This window comes from Equus przewalskii, chromosome 1 (assembly GCF_037783145.1).
Source record: "Equus przewalskii isolate Varuska chromosome 1, EquPr2, whole genome shotgun sequence".
Taxonomy (NCBI): domain Eukaryota; kingdom Metazoa; phylum Chordata; class Mammalia; order Perissodactyla; family Equidae; genus Equus; species Equus przewalskii.
The window spans coordinates 135,473,715-135,496,017 of NC_091831.1; the positions used below are offsets into that span (position 1 = coordinate 135,473,715).

The 22,303-nt window shown below is 41.7% G+C and overlaps 1 protein-coding gene and 1 long non-coding RNA gene across 7 annotated transcripts in view; one reads left to right on the forward strand and one right to left on the reverse strand.

Moving 5' to 3' along the window:
• NEDD4 (NEDD4 E3 ubiquitin protein ligase) overlaps nucleotides 1-22,303 on the forward strand; it is a 145,920-nt gene that overhangs the window by 9,042 nt on the left and 114,575 nt on the right. The window contains exon 1 of one of the 5 annotated variants that reach the window (XM_070579526.1): nucleotides 14,357-14,526. The exons of 1 other annotated variant lie outside the window; for it this stretch is intronic. Coding sequence is in view for 1 of the 4 variants with exons in the window: in XM_008516282.2 (XP_008514504.1) it covers nucleotides 14,997-15,041 (45 nt within the window). In the remaining 3 variants the exon portion in view is untranslated. Of the gene's footprint in view, nucleotides 1-14,356; nucleotides 14,527-14,759; nucleotides 15,042-22,303 lie in introns of those variants that run through there. 3 more of the 5 variants (XM_008516282.2, XM_070579486.1, XM_070579534.1) reach the window with 3 other exon arrangements.
• Nucleotides 1,470-14,849, reverse strand: LOC139076593 (uncharacterized). Of its 2 annotated transcripts, none has more exons than XR_011528323.1 (4): nucleotides 14,727-14,849; nucleotides 13,420-13,522; nucleotides 6,639-6,866; nucleotides 1,470-5,106 (listed from the first exon to the last, which is right to left on the reverse strand). It is a non-coding gene; the product is annotated as an uncharacterized lncRNA (long non-coding RNA). The 2 variants fall into 2 exon arrangements; XR_011528322.1 differs by lacking the exon at nucleotides 14,727-14,849 and adding an exon at nucleotides 13,610-14,206 and having other exon boundaries at nucleotides 3,031-5,106.

Consider the following 22,303-nt stretch of genomic DNA (forward strand, 5'->3'; position numbering starts at 1 on the left):
GGACCCTACTTCCCTCTCTACATCCTTGCTGCTGAGCTATGAGTGGGAGGCAATTCTAGAACTCCCTAATAATGATGGAGATCTAAGAGAAAATGTGATGTGTCCTACTTCCTGTCAGGAGCCCTGTGAGATGGTAAACCCCAGACAGTTCTCCCTCTGCTGGCATAGCCTAGCGGCAATAGCTGTAGTAGAAATGACAATATGGTATGATTTGACAGTGTGCTGCAGTCCAGCCCCTAAGATTTCTGTCTCTAAAATCATAGGGGATAGCACGTGGAAGTTTCCATGATCCTAAAAGAGGGTGGAAAAGAGAGGGCCAGTGAACCAGAAGAGCCTATAGAGAAGGGACAACAACCAGAGAAGGAGGGGTAAACTGACAACAGCTAGGTATTCCATATAGAGGGCCAACAGGAAAAACACAGACACCCTCCTCCATTGCCATGACCGTACGTAAGCTCCTGGCACTCAGATTCCACTCGTGAGACAATGGGGAGAAAAGAAAAATAATCATTTGATTAAGTTAAAACCTGAAAAGAGTGGGGAAATCTGAAATGACTACATCATTACAAATAAAATTTACAGCTAATTACCATAACTCACCAAAATTTACCCCACTAAAAAATTCAAAGAAAAAAAGATTATCTCAAGAGATACACGGGGCCAGCCCAGTGATACAGCAGTTAAGTTCGCACGTTCTGCTTCAGCAGCCTGGGGTTCACCAGTTCAGATCCCAGGCGCAGACCTACACAATACTTGTCAAGCTCTGCTGTGGCAGGCATCCCACATATAAAGTAGAGGAAGATAGGCACGGATGTTAGTTCAGGGCTGGTCTTCCTCAGCAAAAAAGAGGAGGATTGGCAGCAGGTTTTTGCTAAGGGCTAATCTTCCTCACAAAAAAAAAAAAGAGAGAGAGAGATACAGAAGACATTGTTAAATAAAATCCAATGTCCATTTATGATCAATAATCTTAGTGAACTAGCAACGGAAATGAGCTTCTTAACCAAATAAAGGATAGCTTAAAAAAAAAAAACCCAAAAATGAAAACAAAAAACAAAACCCTACAGCAAATATCATACTCTTCAAAACCAGGAACATGACAATTATACCTGTCATCACCATGTCTATTCAAACATTAGACAAGACACTAACATAAGAAAAAGAAATGTAAGAGGATTAGAATAGAAGAAACAAATTTGTCAATCAAAGGTATTAATGTCTACATGAAAGTGAAAATAAGTATTTTAGACATAATGAAATTCAGGAAGTTTGTTGAATAGCAAAATAAGTGTACAAAACTCAGTTGTATTTCTGTACACCAGCAATAAACTGTTAGGATATGTAATCTAAAAAAAATACTACATTTACAATAGCAAGGAAGAATATAGAGTCTATTAGAACAAATATAGCAAAATATATGCAAGATCCCAGTGGAGAAAATTGTAAAACTTTTTGAAAGATATTAAGATCTATTTATTTACTTGTTTATTCATTTATTTTTAAAATAAACTTTATTTTTTTAGAACAGTTTAGAGTTACAGAAAAATTGTGACAATAGTACAGAGAGTTCTTATATACTCCACACCCAGTTTCCCCTGTTATTAACACCTTATATGAGTACGGTACATTTGGCACAATAATAAACAAATACTGATGCATTATTATTAAAATTGGTACCATATTCAGATTTTCTTAGTTTTTACCTAATGTCCTTTTTCTGTTCCAGGATATTACATTTACTCATCACGTCTCTTGCAGCCCCTCGAGGCTGTGACTTCTTTGTTTTTGATGGACCTTGACAGTCTGGAGGAACACCGACCAGGTGTTTTAGAGATTGTCCCTCTGTTGGGATTTGTCTGACGATTTTCTCATGATTAGACTGGGGTTATATGTTTTTGGTCTCACAGAGGTAAAGTGTCATTTTCATCATATAGTGTCAAGGGTACATTCTATCAACACGACATCACTACTGATGCTGACCTTGGTCACCTGGCTGAGACAGGGTCTGTCAGGATCCTGTACTGTAAAGTTTCTCTCTTTTCTCCCTTCCATGATGCTGTCTTCTTTGGGAGAGAGTCACTGTGTTCAGCCAACACTGTAGCAGTGGGCAGTTATGCTCCCCCTGTTCGAGGGCGGACTATCTACATAAATTATTTGGAATTCTACACAAAACTTATGTCTTCTCCCCCATTTATTTACTTAATCATTTATCTATATCAGTAGGGACTTGTGTATATTTATTTTATACTGTGGGTTATATCTAATACCACTTGATTTTGCTGCTGAAAATTGCCCCAGCTTCGGCCTTTGGGAGATCTTTCTTTTGAGCACTTCTTTCCTTCCTGGCACTAAAAGATGCTCCAGGGTCATCTTGTACATTTCCTGCCCCAGACCTAGAATCAGTCATTTCTCCAGGGAGCCCTAGTTCCTTTTATTAGAGACATTTATTTATTTTTAACAGTACAACTGCATTTTTTAAAAATTTGAAACAATCTCAAACTTACAAAAAAGTTGAAAGTATAGTTTAAAGAAATTTTTTTCTTGTACCATTTAAGAGCACTTCATTGACTGCTCCCTCATCACCTCCTAAAATTTTAGTATGTACATCTTACAAACAGGGTCATTTTCACCTACACACCCACAATACAATTATCAAAACTGGCAATCAACATTCATACATTACAACCATCTAATCCTCAGATACATTCATAAAGTTCAAGATTTCAATTTGTGCCATTTCCTTTTTTTTTGTTTGCCTTTTTGTTTTGGTGAGGAAGAATGGCCCTGAGCTAACATCTGTTGTCAATCTTCCTCCTTTTTTTTTTTCTCTCCAAAGCCCCAGTACATAGTTGTATATCCTAGCTGTAGGTCAGTCTAGTTCTTCTATGTGGGATGCCGCCACAGCATGGCTTGATGAGCAGTGTGTAGGTCCACACCCAGGAACCACACTGGCAAACCCTGGGCCACTGAAGCAGAGCTGAACTTAACCACTTGGCCGTGGAGCTGGCCCCCTGTCCCATTTCTGATCTTCACTTTGATCCCTTGATTATGGTGGTGTCTTTCAGCCTTTCTCCCTTTGTAATTAATAAGTATTTTGTAGAAAGATACATCAAATGCTGTAAAAATCTCACTTGTCAAACTTTGAATTTGCTCATTGGGTATAATTTACACCAGTATGGATTCACAGTATCAGATCTACTCATCGGATTATAATCTGTTGCTATCATAAGTTATTTTGGTGCTCAAGTTAGTCCATATTTGGCCAGTGGGAGCCTCTTCCAGCTGGCTGCTGTGTCCTTTCAACATGTCCTCATCATTACTTTTGCTACTTTCTGGAATACTAAGATGTTTCATAAAAAGACTTTATATACAAGATGTTATAGCAGCATTATTTCTAATAGCAAAACAAAACAAAACAACAATAGAAAAAAATCATCAAAAAAGAAAAGAAGCATTGCCTTTCATTGCTGGAGTGTAAAGTCCAAACTTCTTGAAATGGCATGGAAGAAAAGCTAAAACAAGAAGCACTGGGCTGTATTTGGGTTTCAGCAGGGGAAAATTTTTAGAATTTACTTCATAAAAAAAAAAGGAGGCTGGCTTGGTGGCATAGTGGTTAAGTTTGCACACTCCACTTCGTTGGCCTGGGGTTCACAGGTGTGGACCTACACACTGCTTATCAAGCCACGCTGTGGCAGCACCCCACATACGAAATAGAGGAAGATTGGCACAGACGTTAGCTCAGCGACAATCTTCCTCAAGCAAAAAGAGCAAAATTGGCAACAGATGTTAGCTCAGGTCCAATCTTCCTCACCAAAAAAAAAAGCATAATAGGATCAGTCTTTTAACACCATAATTACAAATTGATATTTTTGTCTTTGAACATAATGTACCTTTGGGGAAAAATTAGTAATCTCACTGATGCCTCATTTATCTTAACTGATACAAATTTTGAACCATCATTAAATTTCACAGACACCATTGTACTTTACACAAACATTTGAAGCAGCTAAATTATATAATAAAATATCTTTACAAGTTAAAAACAAAGCAAAAACCAAATAAAACCCTGGAAACACCCCAACGTCCAACAAGAGAGGAATGATTAATTGTGGCCAGAGTTATTCAATGGACTATTACACAGCAGTGAAAATTAATTAACTACTACAACCACATTAACATGAATTAATCTCACCAATAGAATGGCGAGTAAAAAAAATGCAAGCCACTTTATGATTCCATTTATATAAAGTCCAAAGAAGCAAAAATGAACAGTGCATTATCTAGGAATATAAACACGTGGTGAAACAATAAAAAAATCCAAAAAAATGGTAAACATAGAATTCAGAATAGTAGTGATCTCTCGGCGGGAAGAGGAAAGGGGATGGAACAGGCAGGCATAAAAGAGGCAAAAAAGTTGTTGGAAATATTCTTTTTTTTACCATGGGTGATGGGCACATTAGTGTTCATTTCATTGTTATTCTTTATACCTTATACATTTTTATAATTTTTTGTATGTACTCTAAATTTTTCTAAAAGTTTCTACAATTTGGGATATGTTAAACACAGTCCCTGTGATGTCCAATATGGCAGTCAATAACCACAGGTGACTATTTAAATTAAGTTATTATAAAATGATTGCTTGTTGCACTAGCCACATTCTAAGTGTTCAACAGCCACGTGAGCAAGCAGCTATCATATTGGCAGTGCGGATACAGATTTCTTTCATGGCAGAAGGTTTTATTGGACAGTACTGGAAACGGTGACTATTTCCGAGAAGAGGCTCTGAAAACTACCTTCCAGCACTTGGGTTTTTCCCTCAAAACTGGAGAATGACAGAACCCCCAGTTAGATTTGTGGAATCCAAAAGCAGAGGTGACCTGTGTCCTGGGTACAGTCTCAAATGGAAATTTTTGCAGAAGTTCCCACCATCCCTACCACATACCTTAGCGCAACGGCAGCAATACTGCAGAAGTGAGGCAAAGCCGGAGTACCCAGAGCAGCTGGAGACAGGCCCCAAGTCTCTGGAGCCACAGAGTGATGCAGAAGGGCCAGGAGCACGTGAGAGAGGACCTGACAGGATTTCCATCTTTGAGCCTAAGAATACATGGCCTGAAGACCAGAAACAGACGGGAGTGCTGACTTCTCCAGGGACGCCAGAGGGCAAAGATGCTAGGGCAGAGGCTGCTAATTCGCCCCCTATATCCCTTGTTCTCCCTTTCCTCCCTAGTAATAGAACCCCTACAAGGCTTCCCACAAAAAGTCAGTATTTGCCAGCCTAGCCTGTAATCAGATACATGTGACTCAATTCTGTTCTATGAGTTTAAGTAGAAGGTTCTGTAAGCCTTTCTTAAAAGACAAGCATGAGACCTGAACTTTCTTCTTTATTCCCTCCTCTGTTTTGTTGCCTGGAACAGTGATGTAATGGTTGGAGCTTGAGGCACTCTCTGGACTATGAAGATAAGGGCCACACCTACAAATGGCAAAGCAGCCAGGTGTAAAGTGCCTGAATTTCTGATGCCTTTGTGGATGCAAATTAGCCAAGTTTACCCTGGAATACCTACCTCTGGACTTTTATATGAGAGAACAATATAACATCTATCTTTAAATTCTGTTAGTTTGGGTTACTAACAGCCAAGCATCATTCCAACTGATACAAATGTCCACAACTAGAGACCAGAGGGAACAAGGATGCTTCCAGTAATGTCAGCATGGAGTAATAAGGACCGTGGCATGCTCTCCATCCCTGAGATAATGTAGTACTACAGCAGCCTGCTAGAACCTAGAGTCAACCTTAGTGAAAAGGGGGTTGACAGAGAATGCGGAATTGATTAGGACTAAGTTTTCTACCACTAGGCAGACAGGAAGCTTGAGGGGGGAACTAAGTTCAGTTATAGAAAATTAAATAGTAACATTTCTTGCACTACTGAGCCCTGAGACTGAGATGGGTTCTAAAAAGATTGTAGCTGAAACCATGGCAATGGCAACAGATGAGGTCCAGGGAGTTTAGAGTGGAAGAAGAAGAAAAAAATGAATCTTAAAGATCTCAAATATCTAGTGTTACAGAAAAGAGAGGCAGCCAGCAGATTTTAAGAGTGAGAGAAAATTAAAAGAGAACTTTCAAACAAGTCTTATTTTTGTATTCCTTAGAGAATTAATAACCAACATTATCTTTCATATTGTTATCCTTGTTAGATTAGCTATACAATACCAAAATTTTTATCCAAAGAGCTCATATTTAAAAAATAAAAACTACTTCCAATTCTGCATCACAAGTAATACTCTCAGCAGAGATCAAGAGGTTTAGGAAGGTAGAACACTAGAAGGTCTCGACCAGGTTTATTGATTTTCATTCACTTACTGCTCCTTTATTAGTTTGGAGGCTCATGTAAAGGGAGATTGAAGGGAGGATAAGTTCAAGAAGAAGGGATAGCATGGCAATGCAACTGGAGGTTGCTAGAATTGCCTTGGATTTGACTTTGGGCAATCTACAGCCGGGGCATGAGGCTTGGAACAAATTATTATGCACAATATCACATTCTTTATGCATGCCATTTACATGGTTATACATAGTTATTCAAATCAAATCAACATGAACTTAATTGAAGGCAGCCTAGGTGGGCAAAAAACCTTCATGGGCTTACCATGCATTGAGCCGTATGTCGAAGAAAAGAGGGGTTTCTCATTCCACACAGCTTTCCTGATGGGAGTGGTGGCTACTGGACCACCAGCTGATACCACGTTCTCTATGTGAACTTTCTCTTAATTCCAGGTACAAGCTGCACAGAGTCTCTCCTGGCTTCCAGCTGGGAAATAATAATTACTCTAGTTCATCACGTATCAGTAGCTTCCTGCTTAACTCTTCATTATGACTTTGGATCCAGACAGAAAGAATAAGAAACCATGAGTTAGATCAGGTGTATTTGGAATTATCTTCAGTATTGCCTATTGGCTATATCAGCTGATGCTTTATTATATAAACCACTGGGATTTCTGGCTAATTTTATTACCAGTTTTAGGTTGTGTGTATATTTCTCATCCATTCATTACATTTTAGTAGGAGTATGGGAAGCTGTTTCTATACTTGTTTGTAACTAGGCCCTGAAATGACATGAATGTCCTACTTAAAATTAAATATAAAAATGTGTATCAGAAAGAGATTAGGAAAAAGTATTATTTCCAAAATAAAAGCGCATACTGAATATTTTCAGATGATTTTACTCCTAACCCACTAAAAACACAGGTATGTGACAGTTTATAAAACAAAGAAATTCATGCTATTATGGCTTTTTAAATTTAGTTAACGCCAACAATTCTTGACCATTCTGGAATTTTGCACTAGTGTTTACTTAACTGCCACCTTTTCCCCTCTACTGCAGATGATAAAATTTGGATTATGTATTAATAAAATTCTGATACACAATATGAATGAAATGGACCCTGCCAAATATAATTAAAGTACAACAAAATCTTACATAACAAACTGATAATGTGGGGTATAGTCTTGTTCCCACCTTTCAGCACTTTAAATTGTTTATTCTGGATTCTTTAAGGAAAACTGAAATTAGTTAGATTTTGGGATTCTAGAGTTATGCAAATTTCTGCAACTCTAGGAAATAGGACAAGATATCAATTCTGACTTAGACAATGAGTGCTTATAATTTTCCCCATTCTCTTTTACGGGTGCTTTATTTGGTGAGATCTTTCTGTGATTATGGAACTAGAAAACCCATCACAGGAGGTCCTACTTCATTTTATTTTCCCTCCTTCTTCAATACCTTCCAGTGGGGCTGCACTTCAAGGTTTAGCTAAGCAGGTGTAGGTTAAGCCTAGAGTCTAGACATTATTGGTAGGCTTTAAAGATGGACAGACCATATGACAGGAAATGGCTTATGAACTGGCACAGTGTTTACAAATCCTAGGGAGAGAATTTCAGATGCTGAGTCCAAGACTGACGAGCTCCCTTCAAGACTCCCCATTTGCTGCCATGCTCAGGCTTTCCCAGAGATCCCAACATCTAGCTTCTACCGGAATCAGCAGCCTTAACCAAATAGAAAGTGCTCTAATTTTTAGCTTGTGGTCAGGCTAGGATTAAGTTCTTCTGATTCCATGTCTAGAGAGAGGGCAAGTTCTGGTGGAAACTGATAAACAGAAGCCTCATTAAGCCAGAGTCAGGAGGCCAAAAGGGGGAGCTCTCATACCCTACTGTGATAGCAGAGCTCAGCAAGAAGAAGAAAGACTTCCTTTTCTTGATGGGCAAGAAGCTCAGCCAATGACAGACTGTCACAACTCAGCCAGTGAAAAGCCACTACACCTGAACTCTTTGCTTACAATAGCCCTCCCAACTTCCTCTTCCCCTCTATAAAAGAGTTTCTCTTCCCTGGCTGCTGGGGGACATGCATGTGGCTTGCCACGGTTGCAGACTCTGAATTGTAATTCTTTGCTGATCCTGAATAAACCCATTTTTGCTGGAGAAATAACTAGTTATCTATTGGCTTAAGGTCAACACTTTGGTGGCCCATATGGGAATCCAGAGAAGGACACCTCTTTGCTACCAGCAACTCTGAAGCTGGTGAGCAAACAGGTGTGGTACCCACAACAGAGCCCATTGAGCTTCCTGCTTTTCTCACTGACCCTGGAGTTTGATGGTAAGTCTTTCTCCTGCATCTGAGCTTCCACCCTCTTTATATTTGAGGCTCTCCAGGCTTTATTCAAGATTTATTCTAAGGCTTTATCCTTTTCTAGTTAAGGTCTTGACTGTGAGTACTTGGATGGCACTTCAGCCTGACTCTTTGAATCAGGGTATTTCTTTGAACTGCGCTAGCCTTTAGTCCAATTCCTTTTGGAACGGGACCGTTCTCATACTTGGAGCTGGTTAGGCTTTGGTTGACTTTTGGACTGTTCAGGAACTGTGCCGTTCAGGCTTCTGCTCCCAACGGAGTCAGACTGTCCTTTAGAACTATGTTGATCAACCTTTCATCCAATTCCCTTGAGAACCAAACTCTTCTTTGGAATTACATTGCTCCTTGGAACTGCACTGATTCAACCTTCAGTTCATCTTAATGAAATTGGACTGTTCTATTGGGACTGGCTGGTATTAAGCCTGCAGCCTGTTTGAGCTGTTCAAGCTGTTTAAGTGATTTGAGCTGTTTAGGCTGTTTGAGAATTATTCTTTCACTCTAGGAGAAAAAGCTCTAAGAAATGAGATCTCAGTTATCTAAATATTTTTAGGGCTCGCCCCTCCCCTTTATAGGGACCCTAGCTAATTTTATGGTTAAAAACTGTAGTCATTCTTCATGTGCATTTTTAACTAAGTAGAATGATTTACCCGAAATTAATTTAGACTATCAATGGCCATTATGGGGAACTTTTGAATTCCCCAAACTTACTTTTCTTAAAACTGAATCAGACAACCATAACTCTGTAATTTCCAAAGCTGAACAGAATACCTATTTCAATTGGTATTTTGAGGCCTCGAAACATTATTAGGAGTTTGAAATTGCCTCTTTGCAAAATCAATATTTAAGATTAACTGAGGTAAACAAACGAGTAAAGAAAGAAAATGGCTTCTGAAGCCTCATGTTCTTCTCCTACAGCGTCATCTTCTTCTTCTTCCCTGGCTTCTTTAGCTCAGGCCCACCTGCAACGCTGTCTTCCTCCTTCCCTTCTATATAGTCTACACCTCCTCTGTATCCTCAGTTACCCCATAATAACTCTCTCCCTGAACCTCCCCTCTCCTCTGAACCTCTCTCATTCCCTCTCCCTCTGAATCTATCAGAATTGTCCCTTTAAAAACTAAGCATTCTGAGGATCGAAAGGCTAAACCCTGAACTTCTTGTATTCACTGGACTAAGGTGGAACTGCAAGACAGTCAAAGATTTTCCCAAAGAAACTCAAGATCCTCACTGATTTGATAAGGAACTTAATATAGTCATTCAGACTTATCAACCTGGTTTCTCTGACTTTTATCAGCTACTTCATATGCTTGTTGGTGAAGGCCAGGCCCAGCATTGGATGAAAACTGCTAATTGGGGAAATCCTGAAAGGTCTCTGGAATTACAACCAGGAGACCAACCCACTGACCTGCTGTATAATCAGCCTCAGGCAATTGCTAGACAACTTCTTCAGGCAATTACAGGGCTATCCCAAAGCCTGTTGACTGGAACAAGATTCGGACTTGTGCACAAAAACCTGATGAACCTGTTCATGACTATTACAATCAACTTCAAATTATTTTTAAAGAAAATTCTGGTCTTTCTTCTGATATTGATTCCCCCTGGGTAGGTTTTAACTCTATGTTTATTAATGGACTGAATCCATACCTTTCCCTTCCTGTAAAATGGACCAGGATGGAATGGGAGATTGTGTCCACTCCATATTTAGTTAATCTAGCAAACCAACTCTCTCACACTGTACATGAGTCACCTAAAAGAAAGACTGCTAAAATTCTTAATCTTCAACTCCAGAAAATGAAGGCCCCTAAATGAAAACAAAACTCTCTTAGTTTCTGTTATTATTGCAAAGAGCCAGGACATTGGAAAAGAGATGGTTACAACTTTAAGCATTTCATGTACCTTCAGCCCTCTAATGGGCTTTTCCAATGTCCTCCAAATTCCCAATGATGGGGCTCTGAGGAAATAGAGGGGCTCTTCCCAATCCTCCCTCTTAATCATTTTGGAGAAACATTTCTCCAGATTGGAGATGAATCTCTTTCTGTCCTAAGTGACACTAGAGCCATACTCTGTGCTTAACCTCACTACTATAAAGCAGCCTCTGCCTCAGAGTACTAAAACAGTTCAAATAGTGGGGATTTTTAATGAACCTTAACATGTTCCTGTCTCTGATCCTATTCCCTTTTGTTTAGGTCCTTTGAAAGACACATACCCTTTCCTCCTTAGTTTCTCCAACCCTATTCATTCCTACACTTGATCTTAGCCAAAAAGCTGAGAAGCGATCCTATTCATTTCTTAGGCTGAGACTTCTTGGAAAAGTATCATGCTGGAATTTCTTTCTCCTCAAAAGGAAAAATAATTCTAGAATTTGACAGTAGTCATCAAAAGAGCCAACCAGGTGAATAAAATGACCCCTTGACATTTTTTATTGTTTCCATCTTTAACGGTACTAGAGCTGATTCTGGAAACACTGATCATTTGTCCTATTAAATCAGCTACCACCCTTCTTATGGGCAAAAATCTTCAACTGATGTTGGTAAAATTTACAGCACACCTCCCATCAAGATTCAAATGATCCCTCAAAACCTCTCCCCAAAATTGATCAATATCCTAAAAGTAAAGAAGCCTTTTAAGGTATAAAGCCCATACTAGAAGACTGGAAGGCTCCTCACAAGAAGGCAGCATCCACCTGCTAAAGCTTTTACCCTTAAAGGGACATAAAGTTGCCAAGGAGAAACTGCAGTTTGCCCAAAGCCAGGTTTGACATTTAGGGCATCTGATATCAGAACAAGAGCTACACCTAGATCCAGATGAGCTTCATGGTGTCCTAGATTTCCCAAAACCCAAAACTAAGCACCAACTGCAAGGTTTTCCCAGGCTAGTTGGTTACTGGCAAAACTGGATTCCAAATTTCTCTCTTATGTCCAAACCTCTGTATCTTTTACTAATGAACAACCCCAACTTTAAAGGCTTTCAAACCTTAAAGGAGAGTTTGATGAACCCACTTGCCCTTGGACATCCCAATTATCAGATTCCCCTTTTCCTTTTTGTATGAAAGGGAAGGGAATGCCCTTGGGGTATCACCACTGAGGACCACCATCAGCCTACAGGCTATTATAGCCAGCAACTGGACCCTGTGGCATGGGGATCTCCTCCTTGCCTTACAGCCATTACTGCCACTGTCCTTTTGGTTAAGGCCGCTGAGAAAATCACTGTGGGATCCCCTTTAACCACTTTTGTACCTCATGCTGTGGAAGCCGTCCTGAGTTCTCATCACACTCAACATTTTTCAGTCAGCCGCCTGACCTCCTATGAAAGCCTTTTGTTAATTACTCCTCACAGAACTCTTTTATGTTGTAATAACCTTAACCCTGCTACTCTTCTCTCTTCCATTGCTGATGGAGTCCCTCACCACAGCTAAATGCTGATGGATCACCTCCTGACTCCTTGTGATGATCTGTAGGGAACTCCTTGGGTAATGATGACTTCTTGTGGTTTACTGATGGTTCTTATTTAAAGGGTGACAATGGCAAATACTGTGCTGGGTATGCTATTGATAGTCCTTTTCATATCATTGAGGGAGCACCTTTAGCAATGGCTACATGGGCCCAAAAGGCTGAATTATATGCTCTTACATGGGCTTGTACTTTAGCCAAGGGCAAAACCGCCAACATTTATACTGATAGTAGACATGCGTTTGGAGGAGCTCATGATTTGGGAATGTTGTGGAAGGAACGTGGCTTCCTTACTTCCAGTGAAAATGAAATTAAAAATGGCCCCTATGTTGAGGAATTATTGGATGCTATACTTTTTCCTGCTGATTTAGCTATTATTAAGGTCCCGGGACATTCTAAACTTGGCTCTATGGAAGCTAAAAGAAATTGTCTAGCTAATATTTCCACAAAGAATGCAGCCCTTAAAGGAACCAACAACAGCCAAGGCTCTGTCAAGGTCCAAAGGGATTATTTCCCCAAATGATAACTTACAAAACCTGGCTAGAGAAGCCCAACAACTGGCCTCAGAAAAAGAAAAATAAGATTGAAAATTCAACAATTGCTGGTTTGATAAAAAGAAAAAGCTCTAGTTTGGACCAAATTAACTGCCAAGTCCTACCAGAGACTGTAAAATTCCCACTCCTAACCACTGCACATGCATTAAATCATTGGTCTACTGACAAAATGATATCATTCATGAATCAATATTAGTGGGGAAATATTAATAAGGCTGCAAAAAGCATCTACCTCACTTGTCCTACTTGTCCGAAACAAAACCCAGGGAAGTCTGTTCATACTGCTCCTAGAAATTTTAAACTGCCTAATGGACCACTCAAGGTTTGGTAAATGGATTCCACACAACTTCCCCTGTCTATGGATATAAATAGTTTCAGTTATGGTTTGTATGCTTTCTAACCGGAGTGAAGCGTTCCCTTGCAGACAAGCTACTGCCTCTTCTGGGGCTAAAGTCCTTTCGGAAAGGATTATCCCCGTCTGTGGAACTCCTCTCAAGTTTCACAGGGATTGAGGGACCCATTTTACTGATCAGGTCCTTCCACAAGTCCGTGCTGTTGGGCCAGTTTTACAACATTTTCACTGTGCTTACCATCCCCAACACTCTGGTTTAGTTGAACGCATTAATGACATTATTAAGACTCAACTGGCAAAATTTATAGACCTTCCAAGTATGTTGGCCAAAGCACTGCCGTTGGTTCTTCTAAATCTCAGATCCACCCCCTTTACAAATCATAAACTCTCACCTTTGAGATAGTCACAGGACATCAATGCAGTTGGCTCCTTCCTCTTTTGACCCACAGCTGATAAAAGGAGATGCACTCCAATATTGCAAAGGCCTAATTGCTCCTGTTAAAAATAACCATGTTTTAGTAGAGGAATCTTTTCACAGTGCGCTCCAGAGAAATGAAGACCTTAAGCATAACACTTTGCAACCTGGAGATTTTGTCTGTTGGAAAAGACACCTCCAGAAGGACTCTCTTCAACTCTTCTGGAAAGGCCCCTATCAGGTACTGCTAACTAACTCTTGTGCCACAAAACTCCAGGATTTATGTGACACATCTGAAGAAAGTACCAGACCCTAACTAGATATACACATCCTCTGGTGACCTGAAAGTAAAGATTTCTAGAATTGAAGCAGACGACATCTGATGAGACAGCTTTCCTATGAGGCCCAGACCCAGCCTGTCAGAAGTCTGCCAAACCTTGTTGATGACATATGCTTCAGATGATCTCCAATGCCTATGATCTTGACAATATATAGACTTTAGAAAAGAAAAATGCCTGAGAGTTCTCCCTTCTACCTCTTCTTCTTACTCAAATGTGGCCTCAATAGGTTTCCAATCTGTGCACCTTCCTTCCAACATGGAACACGACACCGAGGAAAAGTCCGTCCTGATATTGAGGGCCAAAAAGCCGCTGAAACCAGAAAACCCTGACTTTCGATCCATAATGCTTTCAGAGAAAGATCCTGATCAAAAGGGAAAAATGTGGCAATAAACCGAAACCTCATTAAATTGGAGTTGGGAGGCCAAAAGGGGGCGCTCTCACCCCCTACTGTGACAGCGGAGCCCAAGAGAGAGGAGACAGACTTCCTCTTCTTCACCCGGCAAGAAGCTCAGCCAATGAGAGACTGTGACAGGTCAGCCAATTGAAAAGCCACTACACCTGAACGCTTTGTTTACAATAGCCCTCCCAACTTTCTCCTCCCTGGCTGCTGGGGGACTTGTATATGGCTCGCCATGGTGGCAGACTCTGAATTACAATTCTTTGCTTATCCCGAATAAACCCATTTTTGCTGGAGAAATAATTGGCCATCTATTTAAACAACAGGCAGATCTCAGTGAGACTTGGTGAGGAAAACTGCAGCTCTGTTTCCCAGGGGAAGGGCTGACGTTCTCCAGGCCTCCACTGGCTGCTCAGCGCAATGCCGGGGACTCGGCGACTCCCGACGCTAGCCTATCCGCCACCACCCTCCTAGCGCTGGGACGGCCGGCGCGCCCCCGCCACGCGCGCCCCCGCCCCCCGCCCCCCCCACGGTCAGCCCTCCTACCTGAACTCCAGCACGCATGCTCTCCCCGCCGCGGGCGCGCGCGCGCGCTCCCAGCCCCCTGAACCCCGCCACGCGCGCCGCCTGTCGAGCCGCAGCCCGCCCTTTCCCGCCGCGCTGCCTCGTGCCGCTGGCGCCCGCTGGCCGCGGGAGGCGCTGCTGCCGCCTCCTACTCCTCCAACTCCTCCAGCCTCCTCCCACTTCTCCTCCTCACTCCAGTTCCCACTCCCTGGGCGGGGGCGAGCGCGTCCGGTTTGCTGGAACCGTTCGGAAATGGCAACTTGCGCGGTGGAGGTGTTCGGGCTCCCGGAGGACGAGGTGCGGGGGCCGCGGGGCTGCGGGGCGGGCTTCCCATCGAGCTGCCCATCAGCCGGACCGGAGGAGGCGGCGGCGGCCCGGGGGTCCGCTGTCAGCCCCCTCCTCCCTCTGCCCGAGCCCCCGGAGCGCGCGAGGCGCCGTGGGGACCGTGGGGCGGCCAGGGGCGCGCGTGGTCGGGGGAAGGCTTGCTTTTAGGGAGCCGCGTTTTCCCTGCAAGTCTAGACTCCACGCCGCCCTCCTCGCTGGAGCCGCCGCCCTCCTTGTCAGTTTCCGTCGGGAAGTATTGAGGAGGGGGGCGAGGCTGTGAGTGCGCGGGGGTGGGACGCGCATCACCCCGCCGGCCCCTTCCTGCCCCCCCGCCAAGTATGCGTGAGCTCCCGGGGGTGGGGCGAGTTGCCCTGGGGCTTAGCATCCCCGCTGTGGATTAGCCTGCTCTCGCGGAGGCCCGCCGGAGTAAACTTGATGAACTTTGACCTGAAGACTTCTAGTGAATTGTCATTAGCGGTTTTGGTTTTGTTCTTCTTTATCTGAAATCTTTTTTAGCTCCCTAACTGGAGATGGGGATGGAACTGGAGATGGGGATGGGAAGGCAGGTAGATAGATTTTCCACCTCATATTTAGCAACAAGTGTCAAATGTGGAATGTTCATGCAGTGTTTCCCCCGTCCTCATTGATATTTAAGAAAATAAAGCCGAAAAAGTATAAATACTTTAAAGAATTTCCCACAGCTATTCACTGTGGAATTTAAGTTCTGTGATTTGAGAAGGCAAAGCTGCCTCTTCTTAGCTTAATAACTTATGCTGGTTATGCCTTACCCTTATTCAAAATAAGGCCGTTTGCAAGGAGTTGTTCTGTTTTAAATGAGATGTGGCTTCCCTATGCTCTTGGTGATTGTCTCAAAGATGGGAGTGGGTGGGAGATGAAAAGGCTACCTAGTCTAACAGAGACTAGTTCAGTTGGGGAAAAAAATCTAAACATTCTTGTTGTCTGACTAAGCTGTCACATGCACCTATTATCAAGATTGGACCCAATTAACTGTAAATCCTCCAGCCTACTTTAAACTGATTGCTTAGGTGTCTTCTAGCAGTGTTGTAGTAGTGCCTTCTCTTAGAAACTTGCTATCTTCAACATCTTTTACAAAATATCTTTTACATTTCTCTTGAAAGTTCTTTGTTTATGAAATGGGCAATTTGTTTATGCAAACAAGTTATCTCACAGTATTTTGAGAATGATTGTGTGATGCAATTAGAATTTAATTTCTTAGTTATTGTTACTAGAAGAGAAGCAAAGTGGTGGTGGACAAATGGTGGCAGCTTGGTAGTCCTTCAGCGACAAGTCAGTATGTTATGGCTAAAGATAATGTCCCATTGCTGTTCTGTAGAAGAGATCAGAGGAAAATAAAGCAGTGTTGAACCTATGATAGCTTTCTTCTTATCAGTCAGATCTCCCTACTTGCTACAGTAAGCTGTGCAATGCAGATAACCTCAGGTAGGCATCCAACCCCATCAGGCTGGCCTTGGACTTTCTTTCCCTGTGGTGGTGGTGGTAGCTGTTACTCAGAGGTAGGCACTGCTGTTCCAGATTGCTCATTTCACTCCCTTCCAGCAGAGCCAATTGATCATAGACAAACTATTGCCACGTTGTTTGCTGTTCTCTCCCTCTTGGTACATGATCTGTCTTTGCAGTTATCTGCTTCTCTCATCATCGCTCTGCCCAGCTGACGTAGAAGGAATTATGGCAGTTAGGAGGTGGTCAGTAAGCCACTGGGGTTAAAGGGAAGAAACTCCAGCCTTTCAAAGGAGGTTTTCCTGAACTTGCTGAAGGATTTGTACCTCTGGAAAGCTTCATGGTGTGGGGCCCACTCCAGTGTTTACATGATGGAGGTCCTGTTGTCGAGTCCCGTGACTCAGATGCCTTCCAGCTCCCTCTGTCCACATGGAGGAAGAGAGTGAGATAGGAAGATGAGACATGATGATGAACTGCTGTCTCCCACTATAATTTGGATTATTCATTCAACAGACATTTATTGACTGTCTGTTCTGTATCACGCAGTATGCTAGGCATAGAGAGAAAAAACAGTCTCCACCTGTTTTGTGAGGAGCTCACAGTCAGGTGGGAGAGACAAAAATCGCTTGTTTTCTGGTAGAGGTTGCCATCTCAACGCTATCATTTGCCGTTTATTTTCTGGTCCATCACAAAAGTGAAAGAAGGCTTAGAAAAGCCACCCCCCATTTTTTAAGAAGAAAAACATTGCAGCTATGTCATTTTCTAAAACCACGTCTAGTCAGGGAATAGGCAGCCCTCTGCTGTTGATTAAAAGTAAGGTAGCTTTTCTATTACAGCAAAAAGAGATGACTCTTATAAATTTGAAACTGAAACGTGGAGAAAAAATGGATAGACATGGGAGAGAAGAGAGTGAGGGAATTATAATTTAACCAGTATGTACTGAATAGCCGCTGAGTCACACTGTATGAGCGTATTAGTGTTGACAGATGCCAGAGTTTCGATCATGATGCCTCCCTCACTTTTCAGTGAGTTTAGCTTCAGTGAGTTATGGTCCTGGCTCCATGTGCAGAATTTTGCCATTAAAGCATAACAAAAGGAAGCAGTGTAAGAGAATTTATACCAGATTTGCTCTATCTCTTGGGATTAACAGCAGAGGATAGCTCCCACTAATCTTTGGTGAGGAGTTGGGTGGATATAGGCAGTAGAATTCAGCATTCCTTCCAGCCTCATTTCAGTGGACCTCCCTGTTCTGTGGAGGCTGGAAAGCTAAACACCGTGTTTCGCAGTCCTGCTTGGCTTTAGCATTCTGCAAATAAGTTGTGAAATAGGTTTCTCAACTAGGTGTGCTTGAGATTTGGAAGGTGGAAATGAAGTGGAGCATAACTTCTTGTTTCTTTGGCTTTTTCTGACAAGCATAGTCATGTAGACATTGAGTTTTTCTGCACAAGTGTTCTGGTACCTAGTCACTTGTTTTGTGGGTATTGACAGGAAGTTGCAGAAGTGGTGGTGGCAGCAGCTTCCCAATCTCTAGATTAGGTATGTTCAGATATAGTGATGACTCCCGATCACCTACTTTTCTTTTGTTCTTTCTTTCTTTCTTTTTTTTTTTTTGAGGAAGATTGGCCCTGAGCTAACTACTGCCAATCCTCCTCTTTTTGCTGAGGAAGACTGGCCCTGAGCTAACATCCACACCCATCTTCCCCTACTTTATATGTGGGACGCCTACCACAGCATGGCTTTTGCCAAGGGATCCGAACCGGTGAACCCCGGGCCACCGAGAAGCGGAACGTGCGAACTTAACCTCTGCACCACCGGGCCGGCCCCCTCACCTACCTTTCTGACAGGGGTAGAGATAGCTTCCTGGGTGGGCCAGTGCCGAGATATTGTTGACTCCTCTGGTGACCCAGCCTACAGCTCGCGCCTCCAGCTCTTCCACCGATTTTGGAAGTACCTAATTCCCGGTATGAACTTCTTTCTTCTTAAACCGTCTAGAATGATTTTTATTTCCTACAACTGAAACAATGAAAAGAAGGAAGGACATAAAGAGGAAAGAGTTGAGAGTCTCCGCTGCCAGTTTGGGAGTTTGCACATATGGAAGAATGGAGGCCTTTGATGGTGACAGCTCCACCAGTGCGTAGGCAACAGGGTAACTAAGAAGTGCACATTCCGACACTTCTAGACCCACTAGTGCCGGGCAGAAGTAGACCCTGCCTGCCCTGGCATCACACTGAGCCTGGGAACAAAGTTCCCAAACCTTTATTCTCTGCACACAAAGAAGGAGAAGCTCAGTTAAGCAGCAGCTGCGTTAGTATCTATCCCAATCTTTCATGTATTGTTTTTGCCATTACTGCTTTTTTGCAAATCTTTTATTCCAGTATAGTTTTAAAGTATTTTTCATGTGTTTCCATGGGACCAAAGAAGTGGATAAAGATAGTTTATTTTTAATAATTTGCTTTTTAATTATTTTAAACCAACAGAGAAGTTGGAAGTACAGAATGAAGAACTCCAAATCCTCCTCAAGCAGATCCGCCAACTGCTGACATTGCACCACAGCTGCTCCCTAACCCTTTTTTTTGCCATTTTCATTGGTCTTTTTCTAAACCATTTGTGAGCAAGCTGCAGACATAATGCCCTGTCATCTCTAAATACTCTAGTGTGTTTTTTCCTAAAACAAGAACTCTTTCCTACATAACAGCCATCCAACCCTCAGGCCAGGAACTCAACATTTCTACAACACTGCTGTCCAATCCACAGATCCCATCCAATCTTTGATAAGTGGTCTAATAATTTCTCTTCTTCCTTTCTGGTCCAAGAGCCCATCTGAGAGCATATGTTGCATGTACGTGTCGTGTCTTTGCAGTCTGTAGCAGGTCCTCAGTCTTGTAGATGGACCTCTGAAGTGATTGAATTCTGTATTTGCTTAACAAATATTTGTTGAACATTTACTATGTGTAAGGCATTTGAGTCAGGCTGTGAGGTTATAATCATGGGAGACAGACAGTACTGAATTTATAGTCTAGAGGGACATTAAATATATATAATCACACATCAGTGTTTTATAAATGAAGGAAAAGGCGTGTAAGATGAAAGTACAAAACAGAAAAAAAAGAATTAATTTTGTACGGTATGGAGGAGGGGAGAGAATATAAGCAAATGCTGAGGAAGTTACCTTTGAACTGAAACTGAGGATGAAGAGGAGCTAGCCAGGTGAAGAGGGGGAGCAAAAAGCCTTCCGGGTAAATAGAACTGTGTGCACAAAAGATGACATGGAGAGGAACATAAGGCTAGAGTGGTGGAGCCAGAGGGACGGTGTCAGGAGTTGTTATCTGGAGAGGCGAGGACAGCAGAGCCCAGTCAGGCAGGGTCTGAAGGCCATTCATTAAGAACTTTTAATTGGATCCCAAGTGGAATGGAAACACAAAACGTGTGTGCAGACACACATGTGCGTGGGCACACACACGCACCATCATTGTCATCATTACCTTTTTTTTAATAATGTTTGTTCTTCATGATTTAACATCTTCTTTGCTTGTTATTTTGTCATTTCTTCTCATGTCTTTGGCTTTCTATCTGAGATCACTTTTTTCTGCCTGAAGGACATCCTCTAGAATTTCTTCCAGTGAGTGTTGGCTGGTAATGAACTTTCTCAGTTGTTGTTTTTGTCTGAAAATGTCTTTGTTTTGCTTTCTTTTTTCAGGGGGAGGGGAAAGGAGTAAAATTTGCAAATAGTGAAATGCACAGATCTTCAATGTGCAATTTGATATATAGTGATTTTCAACAACATGTATAACCAATAACCCAATTAAGATATAGAATATTCCATCACTCCAGAATGTCCCTTTGGGCCTGGTTCCAGTCAGCTCCCCCGCTTCACTCTCCATAGGCAACCTTTTATCACCTTGGATTGGTTTTACCTGTCCTGGAACTTCATATAAATGGAAGCATACAGTAGATACTCTTTTGTATCTGGCTTCTTTTGTTTATTGTAATGTTTTCCATAGTCACCTATGTGGTTGCTTTTATAAGTGGGTCATTCTTTTTATTGCTGAGTAGTATTCCATTGTATGAATATACTAGATGTTTATCCATTAGCCTTTTTGTGGTTTTTTTATTGAAGTCATAATAGTTTATAACATTGTCAGATTTCAGTTGTACATTATTATTTGTCAGTCACCATATAAATGTACCCCTTCACCCCCTTATGCCCACCGCCAACACCCTTACTCTTAGTAACCACTAAACTGTTGTCTTTATCCAAGTGTTTGTTTATCTTCCACCTATGAGTGAAATCATGCGGTGTTTGTCTTTCTCTGTCTGGCTTATTTTGCTTAAAATAATACCCTCAAGCTCTATCTATGTTGTTGCAAATGGTACGATTTTGTGTTTTCTTATGACCGAGTAGTATTCCGTTGTATATATATGCCACATCTTCTTTATCCAGTCATCGATCGATGGGCACTTGGGTTGCTTCCACTTCTTGGCTGTTTTGAATAATGCTGCAATGAACATAGGGGTGCATAAATCTCTTTGTATTGTTGATTTCAAGTTCTTTGGATAAATATCCAGTAGTGGAATCGGTGGGTGGTATGGTATTTCTATTTTAAATTTTTTGAGAAATCTCCATGCTGTTTTCCATAGTGCCTGCACCAGTTTGCATTCCCACCAGCAGGGTATGAGGGTTCCCTTTTCTCCACACCAAATAACCATTTGTTATTTTTTGTCTTGGTGATCATAGCCATTCTAACAGGTGTAAGGTGATATCTAAGTATAGTTTTGATTTGCATTTCCCTGATGATTAGTGATGTTCAGCATCTTTTCATGTGCCTATTGGCCATCTGTGTATCTTCTTTGGAAAAATGTCTATTCATATCCTCTGCCCATTTTTTGATCCAGTTGTTTGTTTTTTTGTGGTTGAGTTGTGTGAGTTTTTTATCTGATATGGAGATTAACCCCTTATTAGGTGTGTGATTTGCAAATGTTTTCTCCCAGTTGGTGTGTTGTCTTTTCATTTTGATCCTGGTTTCCTTCGTCTTGCGGAAGCTCTTTAGTCTGATAAAGTCCCACTGGTTTGTTTTTTCTTTTTTCCCTTGTCTGAGTAGACATGGTGTTTGAAAAGATCCTTCTAAGACCAATGTCAAAGAGTGTGCTACCTGTATTTTCTTCTAGGAGTTTTATGGTTTCAGATCTTACCTTCAAGTCTTTGATCCATTTTGATTTGTGTATGGAGAAAGATAGTGGTCTACTTTCATTCTTTTGTATGTGGCTGTCCACTTTTCCCGACACCATTTATTGAAGAGACTTTCCTTTCTCCATTGTACGTTCTTAGCTCCTTTGTCGCAGATTAGCTGTCCATAGTTATGTGGTATTATTTCTGGGCTTTCAATTCTGTTCCCTTGATCTGTGTGTCTGTTTTTGTTCCAGTACCATGCTGTTTTGATTACTTTAGCTTTGTAGTCTATTTTGAAGTCAGGGATTGTGATGCCTCCTGCTTTGTTCTTTTTTCTCAGGATTGCTTTAGCTATTTGGGGTCTTTTTTGGCCCCATATGAATTTTAGGATTCTTTATTCTGTTTCCATGAAGAATGTCATTGGGATTCTGATGGGGATTGCATTGAATCTGTAGATGGCTTTAGGTAGTATGGACATTTTAACTATATTTATTCTCCTACTCTATGTGCATGGAATATCTTTCCATTTCTTTATGTCGTTATCAATTTCTTTCAGTAAGATCTTATACTTTTCATTGTATAGAGCTTT